Raw genomic sequence first — 17,122 nt, forward strand, 5'->3', positions numbered from 1 at the left:
GGCATATCAAGATGCTGATTAGACAGCATGATTATTGCACAGGGGTGCCTTAGGCTATAAAATATATATATATATATATATATATATATATATATATATATATATATATAAATTGACGTTCCCAGAAATGGCTGTTGAATGTACTGGTTTTAAAAAGTTAAACTGTAATATTTACAGGTTGTTCTGCAAAGTTGTTTATATTTTTACTGCATTTTATACCATATTATCCTATAAAACCACAGCTGCTAGTTTTGTTTTTGTAAAAACAACAGGATTTTTTTTTACAGTGGTATTTGTCAGTTTCAGTAAATGAGTAAAACGCATTGATGTTACACCAAAACAAATAAATAATTAAAAGTGAAAATGAAGCTCCATTTGGATTTTACTTCTGATTTCCTCTGTCCTCCACTGGTTACCTGTATTAATGGCATCTGTTTGAACTTGTTATCAGTATAAAAGACATCTGTCCACAACCTCAAACAGTCACACTCCAAACTCCACCATGGCCAAGACTAAAGAGCTGTCAAAGGACACCAGAAACAAAATTGTAGACCTGCACCAGGCTGGGAAGACTGAATCTGCAATAGGTAAGCAGCTTGGTGTGAAGAAATCAGCTGTGGGAGCAATTATTAGAAAATGGAAGACATACAAGACCACTGATAATCTCCCTCGATCTGGGGCTCCATGCAAGATCTCACCCCGTGGGGTCAAAATGATCCCAGAACCACACGGGGGGGACCTAGTGAATGACCTGCAGAGAGCTGGGACCAAAGTAACAAAGGCTACCATCAGTAACACACTGTGCCGCCAGGGACTCAAATCCTGCAGTGCCAGACGTGTCCCCCTGCTTAAGCCATTACATGTCCAGGCCCGTCTGAAGTTTGCTGGAGAGCATTTGGATGATCCAGAAGAGGATTGGGAGGATGTCATATGGTCAGATGAAACCAAAATATAACTTTTTGGTAAAAACTCAACTTGTCGTGTTTGGAGGAGAAAGAATGCTGAGTTGCATCCAAAGAACACCATACCTACTGTGAAGCATGGGGGTGGAAACATCATGCTTTGGGGCTGTTTTTCTGCAAAGGGACCAGGACGACTGATCTGTGTAAACGAAAGAATGAATGGGGCCATGTATCGTGAGATTTTGAGTGAAAACCTCCTTCCATCAGCAAGGGCATTGAAGATGAAACGTGGCTGGGTCTTTCAGCATGACAATGATCCCAAACACACCGCCCGGGCAACGAAGTAGTGGCTTCGTAAGAAGCATTTCAAGGTCCTGTAGTGGCCTAGCCAGTCTCCAGATCTCATCCCCATAGAAAATCTTTGGAGGGAGTTGGAAATCTGTGTTGCCCAGCGACAGCCCCAAAACATTACTGCTCTAGAGGAGATCTGCATGGAGGAATGATCCAAAATACCAGCAACAGTGTGTGAAAACCTTGTGAAGACTTACAGAAAACGTTTGACCTCTGTCATTGCCAACAAAGGGTATATAACAAAGTATTGAGATGAAATTTTGTTATTGACCAAATACTTATTTTCCACCATAATTTGCAAATAAATTCTTTAAAAATCCTACAATGTGCTTTTCTGGATTTTTTTTCTCATTTTGTCTCTCATAGTTGAGGTATACCTATGATGAAAATTACAGGCCTCTCTCATCTTTTTAAGTGGGAGAACTTGCACAATTGGTGGCTGACTAAATACTTTTTTGCCCCACTGTATGTGTCAGTCTTGTGTTCCTGTGTCTTGTGCTTCCCTCCCTCATATGCCCATTGTTGGTCTTCCTGTTCCTGTCCTCATTATGTTTATTTGATTCCACCTGTGTTTCCCTTGTTTCCTCGTTATGTTGATTAATTCCCTCGTTTCTTCCCTTGTTACTTAAGCCCTTGTTTTGAAGTCTCGAGCGTCTGGTGCTATATGTCTTCATGGCCTCCTGCATTCCTGAGCTATATCCTGTTTTGTTTTATATCATTAAAGTCTAGTGGTTTTGAGCAACTCCCACATTTCCTCGTCCCCGTGCTTCCCGTGAGAGTGTGACAATATGGTGAAAAATTGCAATAGATGTAACAGGACAAATTAATGTAATTTTACAGTAAAACACTGTTAAATGTATAGTATTTGGAAGTAAAAAGAACAAGTTATCTTATGAATTACAATGCAATTTTTTTTTTATTATATATATATATATATATATATATTAAATGAAACGGGCAGTATGCATTTTTAACGTAAATCATCAGAGGTGATGTTAAATCAGCATAATTCTAACATGCTTATGCCAACAGCACGTCTACACCCTATTAAAATGCCTTATGAGCCTCATTGTGTTTGTGTAGTCTGCTTTTAATATTTAACCAGTACTGGTTCAAGTACCAGCGGTTCAGTCTGCATTGATGGTTTTGATTGATCATGGCGTGATGGATAACTTTCATCTGGAAAAAAAAATACTGATTAAAAATGATTTCTGTGTTGTATATCCCTGAACCTCCATACAAAGAAAAAAAACAGAAGCAAAAGCCATCATTTAGCAAGCGTTTGGTCTGAACTATCTTGTCAGTGCACACACGCGAGCAGTGAAGGTTCCTGCGTGTTTGTTTTGTCTGCAGATGAACACTCTGCAACCAAAGCTTTCACGCTTCATTCAGAGCGGCTCGCGCCGCAGCAGCGCTCAGTCGTTAACCTTCAGCGTCCGCTCGTCACTTCACACCACCCACAAACACAGCAGGTACGCAGCTGTCCATGACGTGACGCTCGGATGTACAGGTACAACACGAAACCAGCTTCTGATTCACAGCGCTGTTCATGCTCATGCAACATTACTGTTTAGAGGTAAACATGAAAAAGTCACAGATAAGAACAAAAGGTCATGTAATGTTCATGCAGCCTTGAATTTTTAAGAATTAAAGTTGAATAATATATATAGTGTATATATATATATAATAATAATAATAGTAATATATACTGTGAAATCCAGGCTAAAGTCTCAAAATCTAATTATGAGATAACAAGCATCTAAGTTTGATTTCAACCATTAATTTCACTATGATTTCAATCTTTGACATGGCCTTACTCAGTCAATATTAAATATATAAATGTTATTTTTCTGTGGAGCTAGGCAAGTTTTCATCTGCCCCAATTACTAGTGGAGTACCTCAGGGCTCTATTTTGGGACCGCTTCTTTTTAACTTATATATGCGCCCTCTGGGGGATATTATCAGGAAGCACAATGTTTCGTTTCATTTATATGCTGATGATATGCAGTTGTACCTCCCATTAAAAGCTGGTGATTCCATTCAGCCATTGCTGGAATGTATCTCAGATATTTAAAAAATGGTTAACAAATAACTTTCTCCAACTCAATGAGAACAAAAAATAAATTATAGCTTTTGGTCCCCAAAAAAATGAGAATGGATATTATTGAGGAGCTGGGCAATCATTTCCTCACAGGATAGAAACCTGGGCGTTATCATAGACTCAGAATTATGTTTGTCCAAACTAATTAATTCTGTCGTTAGGAACAGTTTTTGTCAATTACAGGTCATCTCCAAACTTAAATCATGTTTGTCTTTTCAAGATTTGGAGAAGGTTATTCATGCTTTTAGTACCTCACGTTTAGATTACTGTAATTCACTGTACTCAGGTCTTCCTCAGTCATCGCTTGCACGCCTGCAGTTGGTACAAAATGCAGCTGCAAGGCTGCTGACTGGGGCAAAGAAATATTGGATATTATTGAGGAGCTGGGCAATCATTTCCCCTCCATTTCCTCACAGGTTAGAAACCTGGGCGTTATCATAGACTCAGAATTATGTTTGTCCAAACTAATTAATTCTGTCGTTAGGAACAGTTTTTGTCAATTACAGGTCATCTCCAAACTTAAATCATGTTTGTCTTTTCAAGATTTGGAGAAGGTTATTCATGCTTTTAGTACCTCACGTTTAGATTACTGTAATTCACTGTACTCAGGTCTTCCTTTTAGAGTTCAGTTTAAGATTCTGTTGTTTGTTTTCAAAGCTCTAAACAATCAAGCTCCATCTTATCTTAAAGACCTTATTATCCCTTTGTCATCTACCAGACTTTTAAGATCCACTGACAGGGCTCTTTTATCTGTCCCTCGTTCCCGTTTGAAAACTAAGGGTGACAGAGCCTTTTCAGTCACTGCCCCCCGTCTGTGGAACCAGTTGCCTCTAGACTGCCGCCTTGCACCTTCCATTACCATTTTTAAATCCAGGTTCAAAACGTATAATTTCTCCTTAGCATTTTAATTTCATTTCATTGTTGTGTCTTTTTTTTATTCTTTTCTGTGTTTCCTTTTCTCTTTTAATTTGATTTTACATTGTTAAGCACTTTGGATAGCTTTGCTATGTTGAAATGTGCTATATGAATAAAATGTACTTACTATATTTTCACAGAATGTTCTACATCTTTATGAAGGATGATTTTATGTAGAAAACAGTAAATCACAAAAAAATGACTTTAGCTGGGCTTTCACAGGCAGGGTCACACACACACACACACACACACACACACACACACATATATATATATACTTTAAAAATGAAGTTGAACTGGTTAGATTATTTTGATAAGTTAAAGTAATGGAGAAAACATATATTGCCATGACTTATTGATCATATTATTTTTTTACACACACAGAAACAGTGACTCAACCAATGGTGTCAGTTTGGGGCGGGGGCTTCTGTGTTTCTGACCAATAGCAGATGGGGGGAGTTTTAAAGGGACAGTTCACCCAAAAATGAAAATTACCCCATGATTTACTCACCCTCAAGCCATCCTAGGTGTATATGACTTTCTTCTTTCATACGAATCCAATCGGAGTTATATTTAAAAACATCCTGGCTCTTCCAAGCTTTATAATGGCAGTGAATGGGTGTTATTTTTCAATATTCCAAAAGAAGTCCAATAAAGCGCATCCATCCATTATAAAAAAGTGTCCCACACGGCTCCGGGGGCCCCTAGGATGCCCTTTAAAAACATGCTTCAAAATAGCCATTATCTTGTATAAGTCACATAATTCTCCTTCAAAATGTCCTGCCAAGAAACAAATTAATAAAATAAATAAAGAAAATAAAGAATCCCAATTCGTCGGTCCTCCGACGTGACGTCGAGAGTGACCGACTGAAAGGGAACTGTACAACTTTATATTATATATAAATATTTTGACTTCATATTCATACATGTACATATATTACATGTGTATGGGTAAATCTGATATAAAACAGCCCTATTTGAGTGTAAATGGCACTGAAGGTTAATGTTTTTATTTCTTCAACAGCTGAGACATCAAAGAGTCATTCAAATTAGAGAGAAAAAACGCTGAAATAAAATCCAAAATGGAGAACTGAAGTAAGGAAGGTTTTATTGGCCTAGAAAATGATATGATTTAAAAGTCTAAGCCTTTTTCAGACGTACAGCGGCAGAGAACAGAGAGGACTTGGAGTAACAATGCTGTGCTCTTTATTCTTTATGAACAGCAGCGCTCTGAGGTGTGATGTACAGCGGCTGGCCTTTAATGAGAAACGCTCGGCGTTTAGTTTTTGCTCGGCCAGTGTTGCACAAAAGGTCCTTTCAGGTAGTCGAATGTATTTCAGAGGGCGAGCTGTCCGATTAAAGACAGGAAGCGTTTAAGATAAAACTCCATGAATAGTCCTACTATGCAGCACGAGAAGAAAAAGCAACACGCAGAAGGTATTTAATATAAAACTGGCTTTGGACCATGTCACGACTCCCTCTGGAAATGAAATATGGCATCATACATATGATTAAACGCCGCGATCTCGCCTTGAATATGATGTGGAAAGCTATAAAACACTTTGATATGTGATCTATATTATGCATCATTGTGACAAACGGCCCAAACTGAACATTAGAGGACGTGTGTTCGCGACAGGCTTTGAGGTGAAATCTCCACTGTCTCCTTCAAACTCCAAGACATCATTAACATTTACAGTTGTGCTGTCTGGACGAGCTCATGCAGAACTAAAACATCTCCTCAGTGGAAGATAGAATGGCGTGCCAGCTGTGCTACAAATGAAGCTAATTTTCTGCAGGAGAAATCCGGCGATCGCTGATGTTTCACGACTCCTTCAGTTCCTCTAATCCTGAGAGCTTTTGTCTGCTGTCTAGGGCGGCACCCTGCCTGGATTCAGACACAAAGGAGCGTGGAGACGCGAGACAAAGCGCCAGTGAAGCCGCGGAGTCTTACTAAGCCCTGGCTAAATGGAGCATGACTCCAAACGCTCTCTGTGCCATCATCAGTATGAACGTAGCTCCTGACTGACGGAGAGGAGAGGTGTTGAAGACGGACAGAATTAAGGTGCAGTCGATCCTGGGATCTCAATAGGAATCCATAAGATTGGGAATTTTGCATGAGGGCAAAAGATTTTCCACGATAGTTAAAGTTAGTGACGTAAAGTTGTTCGAAAGTGATTTCTGTGTGAATCATACATCTCTACATGATAATAGATAACGGACCTTCTCCGCAACTTTAGACACCAAGAGCGATAACTATAATAAAATATAAAACTATGACTATAACTGTAACTATATTAGTGTCCACGGCAATGGACAATAACGTTTTGTTTATTACAGGCGCGCTGCAGTTTTGTCGTCTGCCGCTTTAAATGCATTAAAGTGGATTCTGATTGGCTGTCAATGTTTTCATCGTTCATTAACTGGGAAAAAAAATAATTCTGTAAGTGATTCCAGCCACGGTTATTATAGTTAAATAAAACTAAAATTGAAACAAACAAACAAATAAATAAATTCTGTACTTGGAAAAAAAAAAACAAGTGTAAAATAAAATAAATAAATAAAAACTTTGCTAACACTTTACTTAAACTCTTTAAAAGTATTTGAATGCATGATTATACACATTGCACATTATAATGCATTGTATGATCTCGTGAATAATTGTAACCACAGTTATAATACATTATCATTACACCTTTAGAAAGTATAATGCATTAAAACGTGACAAACCACCCTTCAAATATTATAATGCATTTTAACTTTGGTTACAATTATATATGAAAAGATATAATGCATTCTGAATATATATCTTTTTACATACATTATGAATATTTTTTAAATGTATTACACATACATGTTTTAAGTAAAGTGTTACCATTAAAGGTTAGCTAAAATAAAATAAAACTTTGTTTCCGCTACAGTTGCCAAAGCAACATTTTTAATTTTAATTCAGTTTAACTTGATGTACTAAACTAACTAAACTGCTAAAAATGACAAACAATAAGAAAAACAAAATTACTAAAATGACTAAAACTAACAAAAATCTAAATGAAAACATAAATATAACAGTACAATTATACACTAAAATAACACTGATTTCAACAATATCGTTATCGACTCACAGAACTAGAACGACTATTAAAACTTTAGCGTTATCATAATCTTTATAGTTATTGCGCTTGGTTTCAATGGCCCTTTAGTCAGCAAAGCAAGAACTGATGTTGAAACGCCACTCACTGGACATTTCACTTTAAAAGTGTCCTGAAACGTGCAAGAAGCAATATAACATTTTGCAGAAATGTCGCCAGAGGCACGTTTTTCCAATAGGTCTGGGGTTGTATATTATATATTTGATATTCAACAAAAACTGGGGTGGGTCTTGATTTGATCTTTTGGAAGTGATTGGATTGTGAAAAGAAATGGGCATTGCATTCCAGAATACAAGTTTGCTTAAAATGAGCTATTTGGCCACTGACTGACATGATTCTGACTTCAGATTTTGACTTTAACAACATGTTGTTTCAATTGAGCTTGGTATTCCTTTACCAAACAAATCATGTTTGCTTTCAAACAACAGTAAAGGCTTCAGATGTATTAAAGTTACAGCCGAGCTGAGCTGAAGGGCACCGGGTTAAATGTGTCTACTAGTTCTCAGTGACTCAATAGTGGGCCATTTAGAGGAATAAGGAAGCGTAATGAGAGCGTGACTGTGTACAGTCGTCTCAAACGACATTAAAAGTCTTTTTGACTCTGCAAAGCCACAAATGAAGCAGCTGTCTAACAAAACACCATGTGTGGTTTAACCAGCTCCAAACTCCAGTTTATACACAACCCAGAGACGCGGACTTCTCAAGCAGATCTTCATAGTGTACTTGAGGAGCTGAAACATAAACGTTTCTACCTACGCAAGGTCGAATGCTCACATTGTTATGTTCAGAAGTGTCAGATTGCAATTGATATTTCAACGTAACGCAAAGTTTGCATACGGGTAGACGATGTTTCTGGCGTTAGAAAGGATGAAGAGAGTCAGATATTTGATGCTGGAAGTTTAAGTTGCATCTTTGTGTATCACATCATCCTATAAAAGTAACCAACCGCTGTTTACTTCCTGTATGCGTGCAAGCAAAATATTTCCCCAGAGTGCAATAAAATATTTAGGTATACCGAAATCTGCGTTCACCTTAGTGACCGTCCCACCCGAGAGCGTTTACAGAAATCACTTCAGCTCGTGTTTATGATGCTTAACTTACTGACCTGAGACTGATAACATCTGAAAATCATTCCTTTGGTTGAAAGAGGAAGCCAGTGCTTTATTTGGATTTGACTTTATTATTTACCTGAACCTCTTTGGGAAAGCTGTGCAGCTCAAAATGGATGGTTTGTGTTCACAAAAGAGCAGGATTTGACCTTTACTTCATCCTTGAGAATGACAGAACGATGGAAAGACACTATGTCTAAGTCCAAATAGTGCACTGCCTCGCTGTTTGCTGCCTTCAAACTCAAAGCATTTGTGCAATTACATAAAATGACCATAAGTCCTCTATTTTGACATGTCCTTGGCAATGTGGCCAACAATACTATGTCGCAAACGCTTGATTGCAGTTGTTGCTGCTAAGGGTGGCCCAACCAGTTATTAGGTTTAGGGGGCAAACACTTCTTCACACAGGGCCATGTAGTTTTGGATTGTGTTTTCCCTTAATAATAAAAACCTTCATTTAAAAACTGCATGTTGTGTTTACTTGTGTTATCTTTGACTAATATTTAAATTAGTTTGATGATCTGAAACATTAAAGTGTGACAAACATGCAAAAAAAAAAAGAAATCAGGAACGGGGCCAACACTTTTTCACACCACTGTATATATATATATATATATATATACATTTACAACATTGATATATATCACAATATTTAACATTTAGCATTAATGGTTAAGGAAATGCTTTCCACGTGTTTATTAGACATTGAGAATGAATGTAAACAACTTGTTTGTTCACAATTAAACTCCACAGAGTTCAATTTAAGGCATCATCAGTTTTATTTTTTCCCCAAATTGTGCATTTTTCATTTGATTTTTTCTGGATTTCGTGTTTAATGCTTGAACAAAAATTTAATACAAAAATGGTGTCTAATGAAATGAATTAATAAAACTTTAACAATTTAATAAATCGTTTAAAAATGAAAATAGAACAATTAATTTAAAACAAAACATTGCAATTTGTTGTCATATAAGATGCTGCACGAAAGAACTGTATAAATTAAAACATGGATCAAAAAAAAAATCTCGGTAACACTTTATTTTAAGGATCAATTCTCACTATTAACTAGTTACTGATTAGCATGCATATTACCAGCATATTTGCTGTTTAATTAGTACTTATAAAGCACATATTAATGCCTTATTTTGCATGACCATATTCTAGATCCCTTAATCTAGAATCCACCCCATACCTAAACCGAACAACTACCTTACTAACTATTAATAAGCAGCAAATAAGGAGTTTATTGAGGGGAAACTCAGGGACCGCTGCTGTGGTGTTTATTTCTGCTGTTCGATTCAATCGTATCCAGTAAAAATGCTGCGTCATGTGTGCAAGAGACGCGAGACATGAACACAGTAGTCAAAGACGTCCAGCTAGTGCATGTTTACAAAGAAACAATAGAAAAGCAGTTACGTGGAATACAAAAATGCATTCTGTATGAGCAACCCTCATGAAACATCTCAAATAACTGAACTGAAACACTCTCACAGCTGATTACAGTAACGTTCGTTAGCATGCTGCTAAGCTAAAGACACAATACTCTAAAAAAAAACATGCACGCACAACTATTAGGTAAAACACTTCATCTGAGCTGAATATAACCTTTTCTTCATATGTTTTGATTTTGGGCGAAATCGATCGTTCAAATCAAATGGAATATTGATCTTTTTTTGATTTTAGAACTGATTCCTGCTGAGAAAAACTACTGAAACCAGCCTAAGATGGTTTAAGCTGGTCTTCCAGCCTGGTTGCAGCTGGTTTTAGAGGATTTTTGACCATTTCTTTAGCTGGTCTCAGGCTGGGAGACCAGCTAAAACCAGCTGAACACCAGGTTGCCAGCTGCATAAACTTAGCGTCTGTGTTAAGACTGTGTCTTCAGAACTAGTCTGACCAACTAGCAGTTAGCCAAGTCTTATTTTTTTGGATTCAATGCAGACTAATCTATGCTTTTATGTAACAGAATTAAATGCATATGACCAGGCTTAAAGAAAAAAAAAATATGACTAACTTTTAAGACTAGGTCTAAAACGTTTATGCAACCAGCCCCCGCTTTGTCCAGCTTAAACCAGCCAACGAGCTTGTTGCAATGCATTCTGGGATCACCATGAAGTGTTACTGCCTTACAATACGAGTTATCTCAAAAAGCAACATCATTTTATCGCCAACGTCTATGTTGCTGATTAGGTAGGTTTGAAACAGCTCTGTGTTCTGTAGGCTGACTGTTCTCTCTCTGATCTGGTTTCAGTTGGGCGTTTTATCACAAATAAACAGTCTTTGGTGTTACTGAAGAATGGGGCGTACCAGTGGGCTGTGGGAAAGCAGAGATCTCGATTGTTAACGCTCTTAAGAAGTTCAAGCCCTCATATCTGTGAAAACACTGTGCATGAGTCATGAGAGGCAGATGTTCGACAGACAGGCAACACCATCAGGACGCAGAGGAGCAGAAGAAGGCGTTTCGCTCAAAAACAGACAACTGAGAGTGTAAATATAAAGTACTCTGTCTGTGATCTCTGTGAGAGAGGAAGAGCTGCTCGACGCTGATAGACAGAAGCTCTGTTGTCTGTCTCTCGGCTATCAGACTCAAGCTTACTTTAGCTGGACAGCGTGTTTGGACGAACACCGAGTGCTGCATTACTCATCTCAGATGAAAAGCCGCTCAACACAAAAAAATTAAAAAACCAACATCAAACTGCAAGCACCAATCAAAAGCAAAAACAGCAATACAATGAAAGCTACAAGAGCTCAAAATAATAATGCTATTATTTTTATTATTTAATAAAGTTAAATGAATTTTGCCTATATTGTTGACCTTTGGCCCACTTGGTAAAAGAACTGTCTGTGAAGTGCAAACGATCGATGAATCAATCATAATTGATTAATAATAGTATCATAATAACCGATGGCTTTTCTAAAACTGCAGAACTGGAGACTGATTACTTCTCTCGTGTATATGAAAAGAGCATTCAGCGACTCCTTGTGAACATATAAACTTGACAGGTTTATCTTATTAGACGCTGTACAAAAAATCGCAACATGCATCATGATTTTATTTAAAGAATAAACTGAAAGTTAAGCTTATGATGAAGCGTATGCTTAGATGATAATGTATTCTGTTATTTACAGTCCTAAACAGTTAAGCTTCAGTGTGTAGAAATTGATGTTGATGAGAGATTTTAAATAATAATCACAAAATAGACTAAAATGACTGTTAACTGAATAATACCATACAAATGCCAGATCTCATTCAATAAGCCACATCTATTACCATTTATAATCATATTTTTTCTAATTTACTAATTAATAATTACACTGATAGTCATTATTAAATATGAGTGAAAATGTTTATATTAATATTAATTTAACATTACATTTAAATAAATATATATTTTGAAATAGTAAAAATTATTTGTTCTATTATTTTAAAAGATCTGTTCATTTAATTTTCTTTTTACTAATTTTATTAATAATAATAATGATATATATATATATATAACCGTATTTAATAACCATAAAAAATGTATATTAGGGAATTGAGTAAAATATTAAATTGTTATTAATATATAGTAAATTAACTTAATTATATAAAATTAAAATTAATATAAATATATTTCAAATAATACTTATTAATATTATTTAAGAATAAATAAAATATATTCCTTTCTTTCTTTTTAATGAAATTACCAAATTTATATGGGTTTGATAAACATATTAAAGCCAATTCTGCTCGTATCTTTGCGCATTTCTGTTCAAGTAAAGTAAAGCAAGCCTCACCTGCGGCTAGACAGACTGGCAGGAGCAATCTGAATATGAGTCCACACACCACCTCCGAGGCCATCATGTCACAACACAAGAGAGATCAGATCTGCTTAGTTTCTTCAGGTCCAGTGTTTCTGCAGAGTTCGGCCACAGCACATGATCCGCTCCGGCCCTCTGGAGCCTGCACTCAGTTCAGTCTAGTCCTCATAGTATTCAAACTGTATAATCCCGAAGATCTGGCGCAGCTCTGTTGGGTCAGGACAGGTTCCTCAGTTCTCCTCAGACATGCTGGAGGCCCCTCAGAGCAGCAGCTCGTGCGTCAGGACTCTTACCTGTTGACAGGAGACCATGGTGCTGTTCCGCGTAAACAGCCGCTTCACAGCAACACGCTGCAAATGCATTCGGTCCAAGTTGGCTAGACTTCCTCCGAACCGTGTGGCATGATTATATCCCAGTCCTCAGCGAGTTTCCAACTGCACGCGGAGTTTCAGAAAGTGCGCTTTTCTGAGTTGCGGAGCGTTTAGACGCGCGTTGACGCCGCACAGCTGTGCCTCACTGGCATCTGCACGCACTTTCCCTCCTCCTCGACGAACAGCCTGGAGGACCACCCTGCAACACTGACGAATAGCCCCAGCGTTCAGGAGTCATGGGCAAGAGGAGGGCTGGTGTTTGGAGGGGAAGGGGTGGAGGCTCCAGCGGCCCCAGGTACTGCAGCTGCTCTCTGATAGCTACACAACGCACACAAGCTTGAGAGAGGAAAGAAAGAACTACAAATGAAACTTTTGGTTGTAGGTTGTCTTAGGCTATAGGTCACGTGCATTCAAATGCACACTAAAATGATATATCTTCAATTACATTGTATAGTCAAAAATAGTTTTTGTAGCGTTTGTAAAGCAATGTTTGATGTGAAATGAAATCAAGAGTATAAGAGTGGCTGCAGCGCCACCTGCAGGCCGTCAAAGGAATCCACCACAAGCTCTTCTATTGGATGCGAATGTGATGCGCACGGTTTTCATACAGGTCTATATATTGATTGGCTTTAATGCAGAAACGTCTATGGTGTGTTATTAACAAAATAAATAAACTTGTGTTTGTGTGAAACTTTTCCATTTCATACTAGCATTATAAATTCTTAATTAGTTCTTGTTCTGCAGTGAAAAGCAATGTCCATAAAACAAAATAAATTGGCCCAAGAAGCAAATCTGCATACATGTAGTTTAATAATCAATATCTTTAAACTGTTATTTTATTTTACTGTGTAATTTTGCAGTATAGAATTTTGTGAAAATGTGGTCCATAATAACGCTTCCTCCAGTGAAAAAGTGTTCTGGTGTGAATCAGGAGAGAAATCTGCACAGATCAAGCAGCGTTTAAACAGCTCTAAACTAATATGTGGCTGGATTTTGATGTGAGACAACAGCAGATGCACTTTTTCACTGGAGGAAGAGTTATTATGGATTATGGACTCAATGTATTTTAGTTAAAATCATCTTAATGCTGGATTAGTTTCAGCTTTTGTCTTCTGCAGATGTTAACTGATGGACTGGAGTGCTGTGGATTATTGTGATGTTTTTATCAGCTGTTTGGACTCTCATTCTGACGGCACCCATTCACTGCAGAGCAATGCTACATTTCTACAAACCTGATGAAGACACAAACTCATCCTAATCATTATCATTTTTGGTTGAGCTGTTCCTTTAATGTTACTAAGAATGTGGTTCTGGAGCAGGATTCGGTCAGGAGAAGGGACTAGTCATAACGGAGCGCCAGTACTTGTCATTTCTTCATGGTTGAAGTATATATTAGAGTTGGCAGCTTTAACTGAATTCTGAAAGCCTTTCCAAAGCTGTGGAGCCAGAACGGAGAGTTTTCTGGATCTGAACAGACACCTGGAGACTGTGGACGGATCGCATAGAGGCTGGGCTGAAGGTGAGAATACAAATTCAGCTGTGCATTTCATTTCCAAGAGCTCTTGCATGTGAATTTCAACTAAAAATTGGTTGACCGCTGGAACCGTGGCCACTTTTTAAAGAGATCCAGCATAAGAATGAAATCAAAAAATGTCTATTCGAAGGAAACCAAATGCTGCCACTAATTAGGGGATCTGAAACCACACATAATTAATGACTTCATCAATTATCAAATTAGATAAATGAGGCAGAATGACTTCAAAATCCACCAGTATTTGAATACGGAGTAAACTCCTCTTAAATGAAGAAAGCCTGATATAAAAATGCACAAGAATTCATCAAAGACAGCTATTAGAAGCCTAATATGGCTCATTTTGGTTGAATAATGACTGGACAGCGTTATTTTAGTGTATGTTTTTAATAGTTCATACTAGAGGAATTCATACACGGGCATTAGAAAGTGGATCTCATCAAGATCAACACAGCAGGAAACTCAAATCTCCCTGTATTTATACAACTATTAGATCTGCAGATCATCCAGCATTAAAACACATACAAATGTAAAATACAGGTTAAACCTGCAGTGTGTCTGGAAACTTGTATTTGCTTCGTTTACGACGTGATGTATTTTAGAGGTCTCGATTGAGAAATTAACAATTTCAGCTTCTGCATACGATCAAATCACGTATGGACACGTAGAATCAGATTTCTCGGTTTCTTCACTGCATTTTTTATTAATCAATATTTGTTTGTCATGTATTCCAGTAGAGAGAAAAAAATCCTAAACGTGTGTAAAACAAGATAAGTGTATTCTTTTTCTTCCTCAAAATGTTTCAAAAAGCCAATTTGATATTTTTTATTGATTAATTAAGGATTTCAGCAGTGTTTGTTCATAGAAACCTAGGTCATCTTCAGTTAAATCTAAAATAACCGTTTAAGTCCCGAGTGATGATCTGATTAGCTGTGTGTATTTCACTACTGTAATATCTGAAGGAATCATAACCAGCAGCTTTGCTTTGATCAAAAGCAGATATTTCCATTTTGTAATGTCAAATCAAACGGTGCGCGTGGAAAATCAGCTGAATTTGGCCTCATCAACATCCCTGCGATTTCAAGGCATCTGAAGCGACTTCCAGTGTTTAACAAGCCAACATTATTTCCATGGATGAAGCAATTTAGTAAACTACAAGGTATAAAAAAAGTTCAATATGGTTGTGGTTCCAAGTGATTACAATTTATCTTTGTGTTCATCCAGAAATGAAACGAATGCCGTGACTTTAGAGTGTTCCTAGTGACTTAAAATACAAATCAGATGATGTTAAACTGATACAAATGTGAAAGTAGCGTTTAAAGGACACTGCAGATGTTACGTGGCAGGATTGTGTGTTCTGAGGTAAAAGGCTTAGGATGGGGTCAGAGGTCACTCAGGTCAGGTCGTCTCGGCCGTAGTTGATCGGCTGCAGCTGCTTGACCACATAGTCTGCGATCTGACGCGTCCCAGCGGCCACAACCCGTCTGGACATGAGGTCGAGCGGGCCTCCTAGCACACAAACCAACAAGAACACTGAACTAATGAAGCCACAGCTGGTTCTCCAACTCCAGCCAATAAACACTTTGAGAATATACTGTGACCCAGGAGCACAAAACCAGTCATAAGGGTCAATTTTTGGAAATTGAGATGTATGCATCACCTGAAAGCTGAATAAATAATCTTTCCACTGATGTATGGTTTGGTATCGACAAATCGATAATTGTGACCCATACAATGTATTGTTGGCTATTGCTACAAATATAATCCAGCGACTTAACACTGCTTTTGTGCTGCAGTCTCACATATTTGTATTTAAATGACATTTAATGATCTTAATTGCAATTAATGAATATTCCCCGGGTTCACAGACAAGGCTTAACTCTAGTCTCAGACTAAACTGCATGTCTGGGCTGTTTAACCTGTAAGAAACTTGCACTAACTGATCTTAAAATATGTCAGTGCCATTGTTTTGTCTCAAGATGCACACCAGTAATGTTATTTCTAAGGCACGCTTATAAAAGACACTTAAATGTCCTAATTGAACTATGGCCTACACCGGTCTTAACCGAAGCCCTGTCTGTGAAACCAGGCCATTGAATTGGTGTTGATTTGTACATTAAATGCTTTTTCTGTGTAGATTGTCTGATGTTGTTAAAAATAAAATGCAGAGGAAAGTTATTAACTCGAGCAATCTAATGAAATATGTCACAAATTACTTTGTAAAGCATGTACTTTGTAATCTGTAGTGAAATACATTTTAAAAGTAATCTTCCAAACCCATATAAGACAAAAAGGATTTATATTTTTATTAATTTTTTAATTAATTAATTAATTAATTGTTTTATTTAGTTATTTTATTTTGTCTTTATTTTTATTTTATTTATTTGGGGTCTTTATTTTTTTCTATTCCAAGTTTATATTAATTTATAGTTTTTTAATATCTTTTTTTATTTGATTTAGTTTAGTTTATTGTATAACTGTGTAAAAGGCACTTTTATTTGACTTTCTTTCTGGCCCAGCTGTCTGTGGCCTGCTGATTTCACAGCATGTCATCATAACTATATTTTCGACCCAGTTCAATCGTCACGCAAATGTAAGATGACAATCTGGGCATGATTACAATAACATCACTGTATACAAAACTACATCGGTGGGATAACAAAGAACATCTAGACTGTGAGGAAATCTTTGGCTTTATTTTAGGACTTTTACGTGGAAGCGATATTTATTCCTCTCAGACCTAACCGGCCTCCCCAACAAAGCCTCTTTGTGTCGCCTCACACACAGACATGCCATGAACCATCCCACCACAGAACACACACACACACACACGCGCACACGCACACGCACACACGCACACACACACACATGCACACACACACATGCACACACACA

At 37.3% G+C, this 17,122-nt stretch overlaps 2 protein-coding genes across 2 annotated transcripts in view; both read right to left on the bottom strand.

Annotated features, from left to right (window-relative positions):
- Positions 1-3,301, bottom strand: part of LOC107565692 (piezo-type mechanosensitive ion channel component 2-like) — a 117,281-nt gene extending 113,980 nt beyond the window's left edge. Inside the window, exon 1 of the mRNA XM_016250951.1 lies at positions 3,268-3,301. Coding sequence (XP_016106437.1) covers positions 3,268-3,301 — 34 coding nt within the window. The remainder of the gene's footprint in view (positions 1-3,267) is intronic.
- Positions 3,302-14,617: 11,316 nt separating this feature from the next.
- impa2 (inositol monophosphatase 2) overlaps positions 14,618-17,122 on the bottom strand; it is an 8,059-nt gene continuing 5,554 nt past the window's right edge. Inside the window, exon 8 of the mRNA XM_016250959.1 lies at positions 14,618-15,736. Coding sequence (XP_016106445.1) covers positions 15,621-15,736 — 116 coding nt within the window. The 3' untranslated portion in view covers positions 14,618-15,620. The remainder of the gene's footprint in view (positions 15,737-17,122) is intronic.

This window comes from Sinocyclocheilus grahami, unplaced genomic scaffold (assembly GCF_001515645.1).
Source record: "Sinocyclocheilus grahami isolate Dianchi unplaced genomic scaffold, SAMN03320097.WGS_v1.1 scaffold1019.1, whole genome shotgun sequence".
Classification (NCBI taxonomy): domain Eukaryota; kingdom Metazoa; phylum Chordata; class Actinopteri; order Cypriniformes; family Cyprinidae; genus Sinocyclocheilus; species Sinocyclocheilus grahami.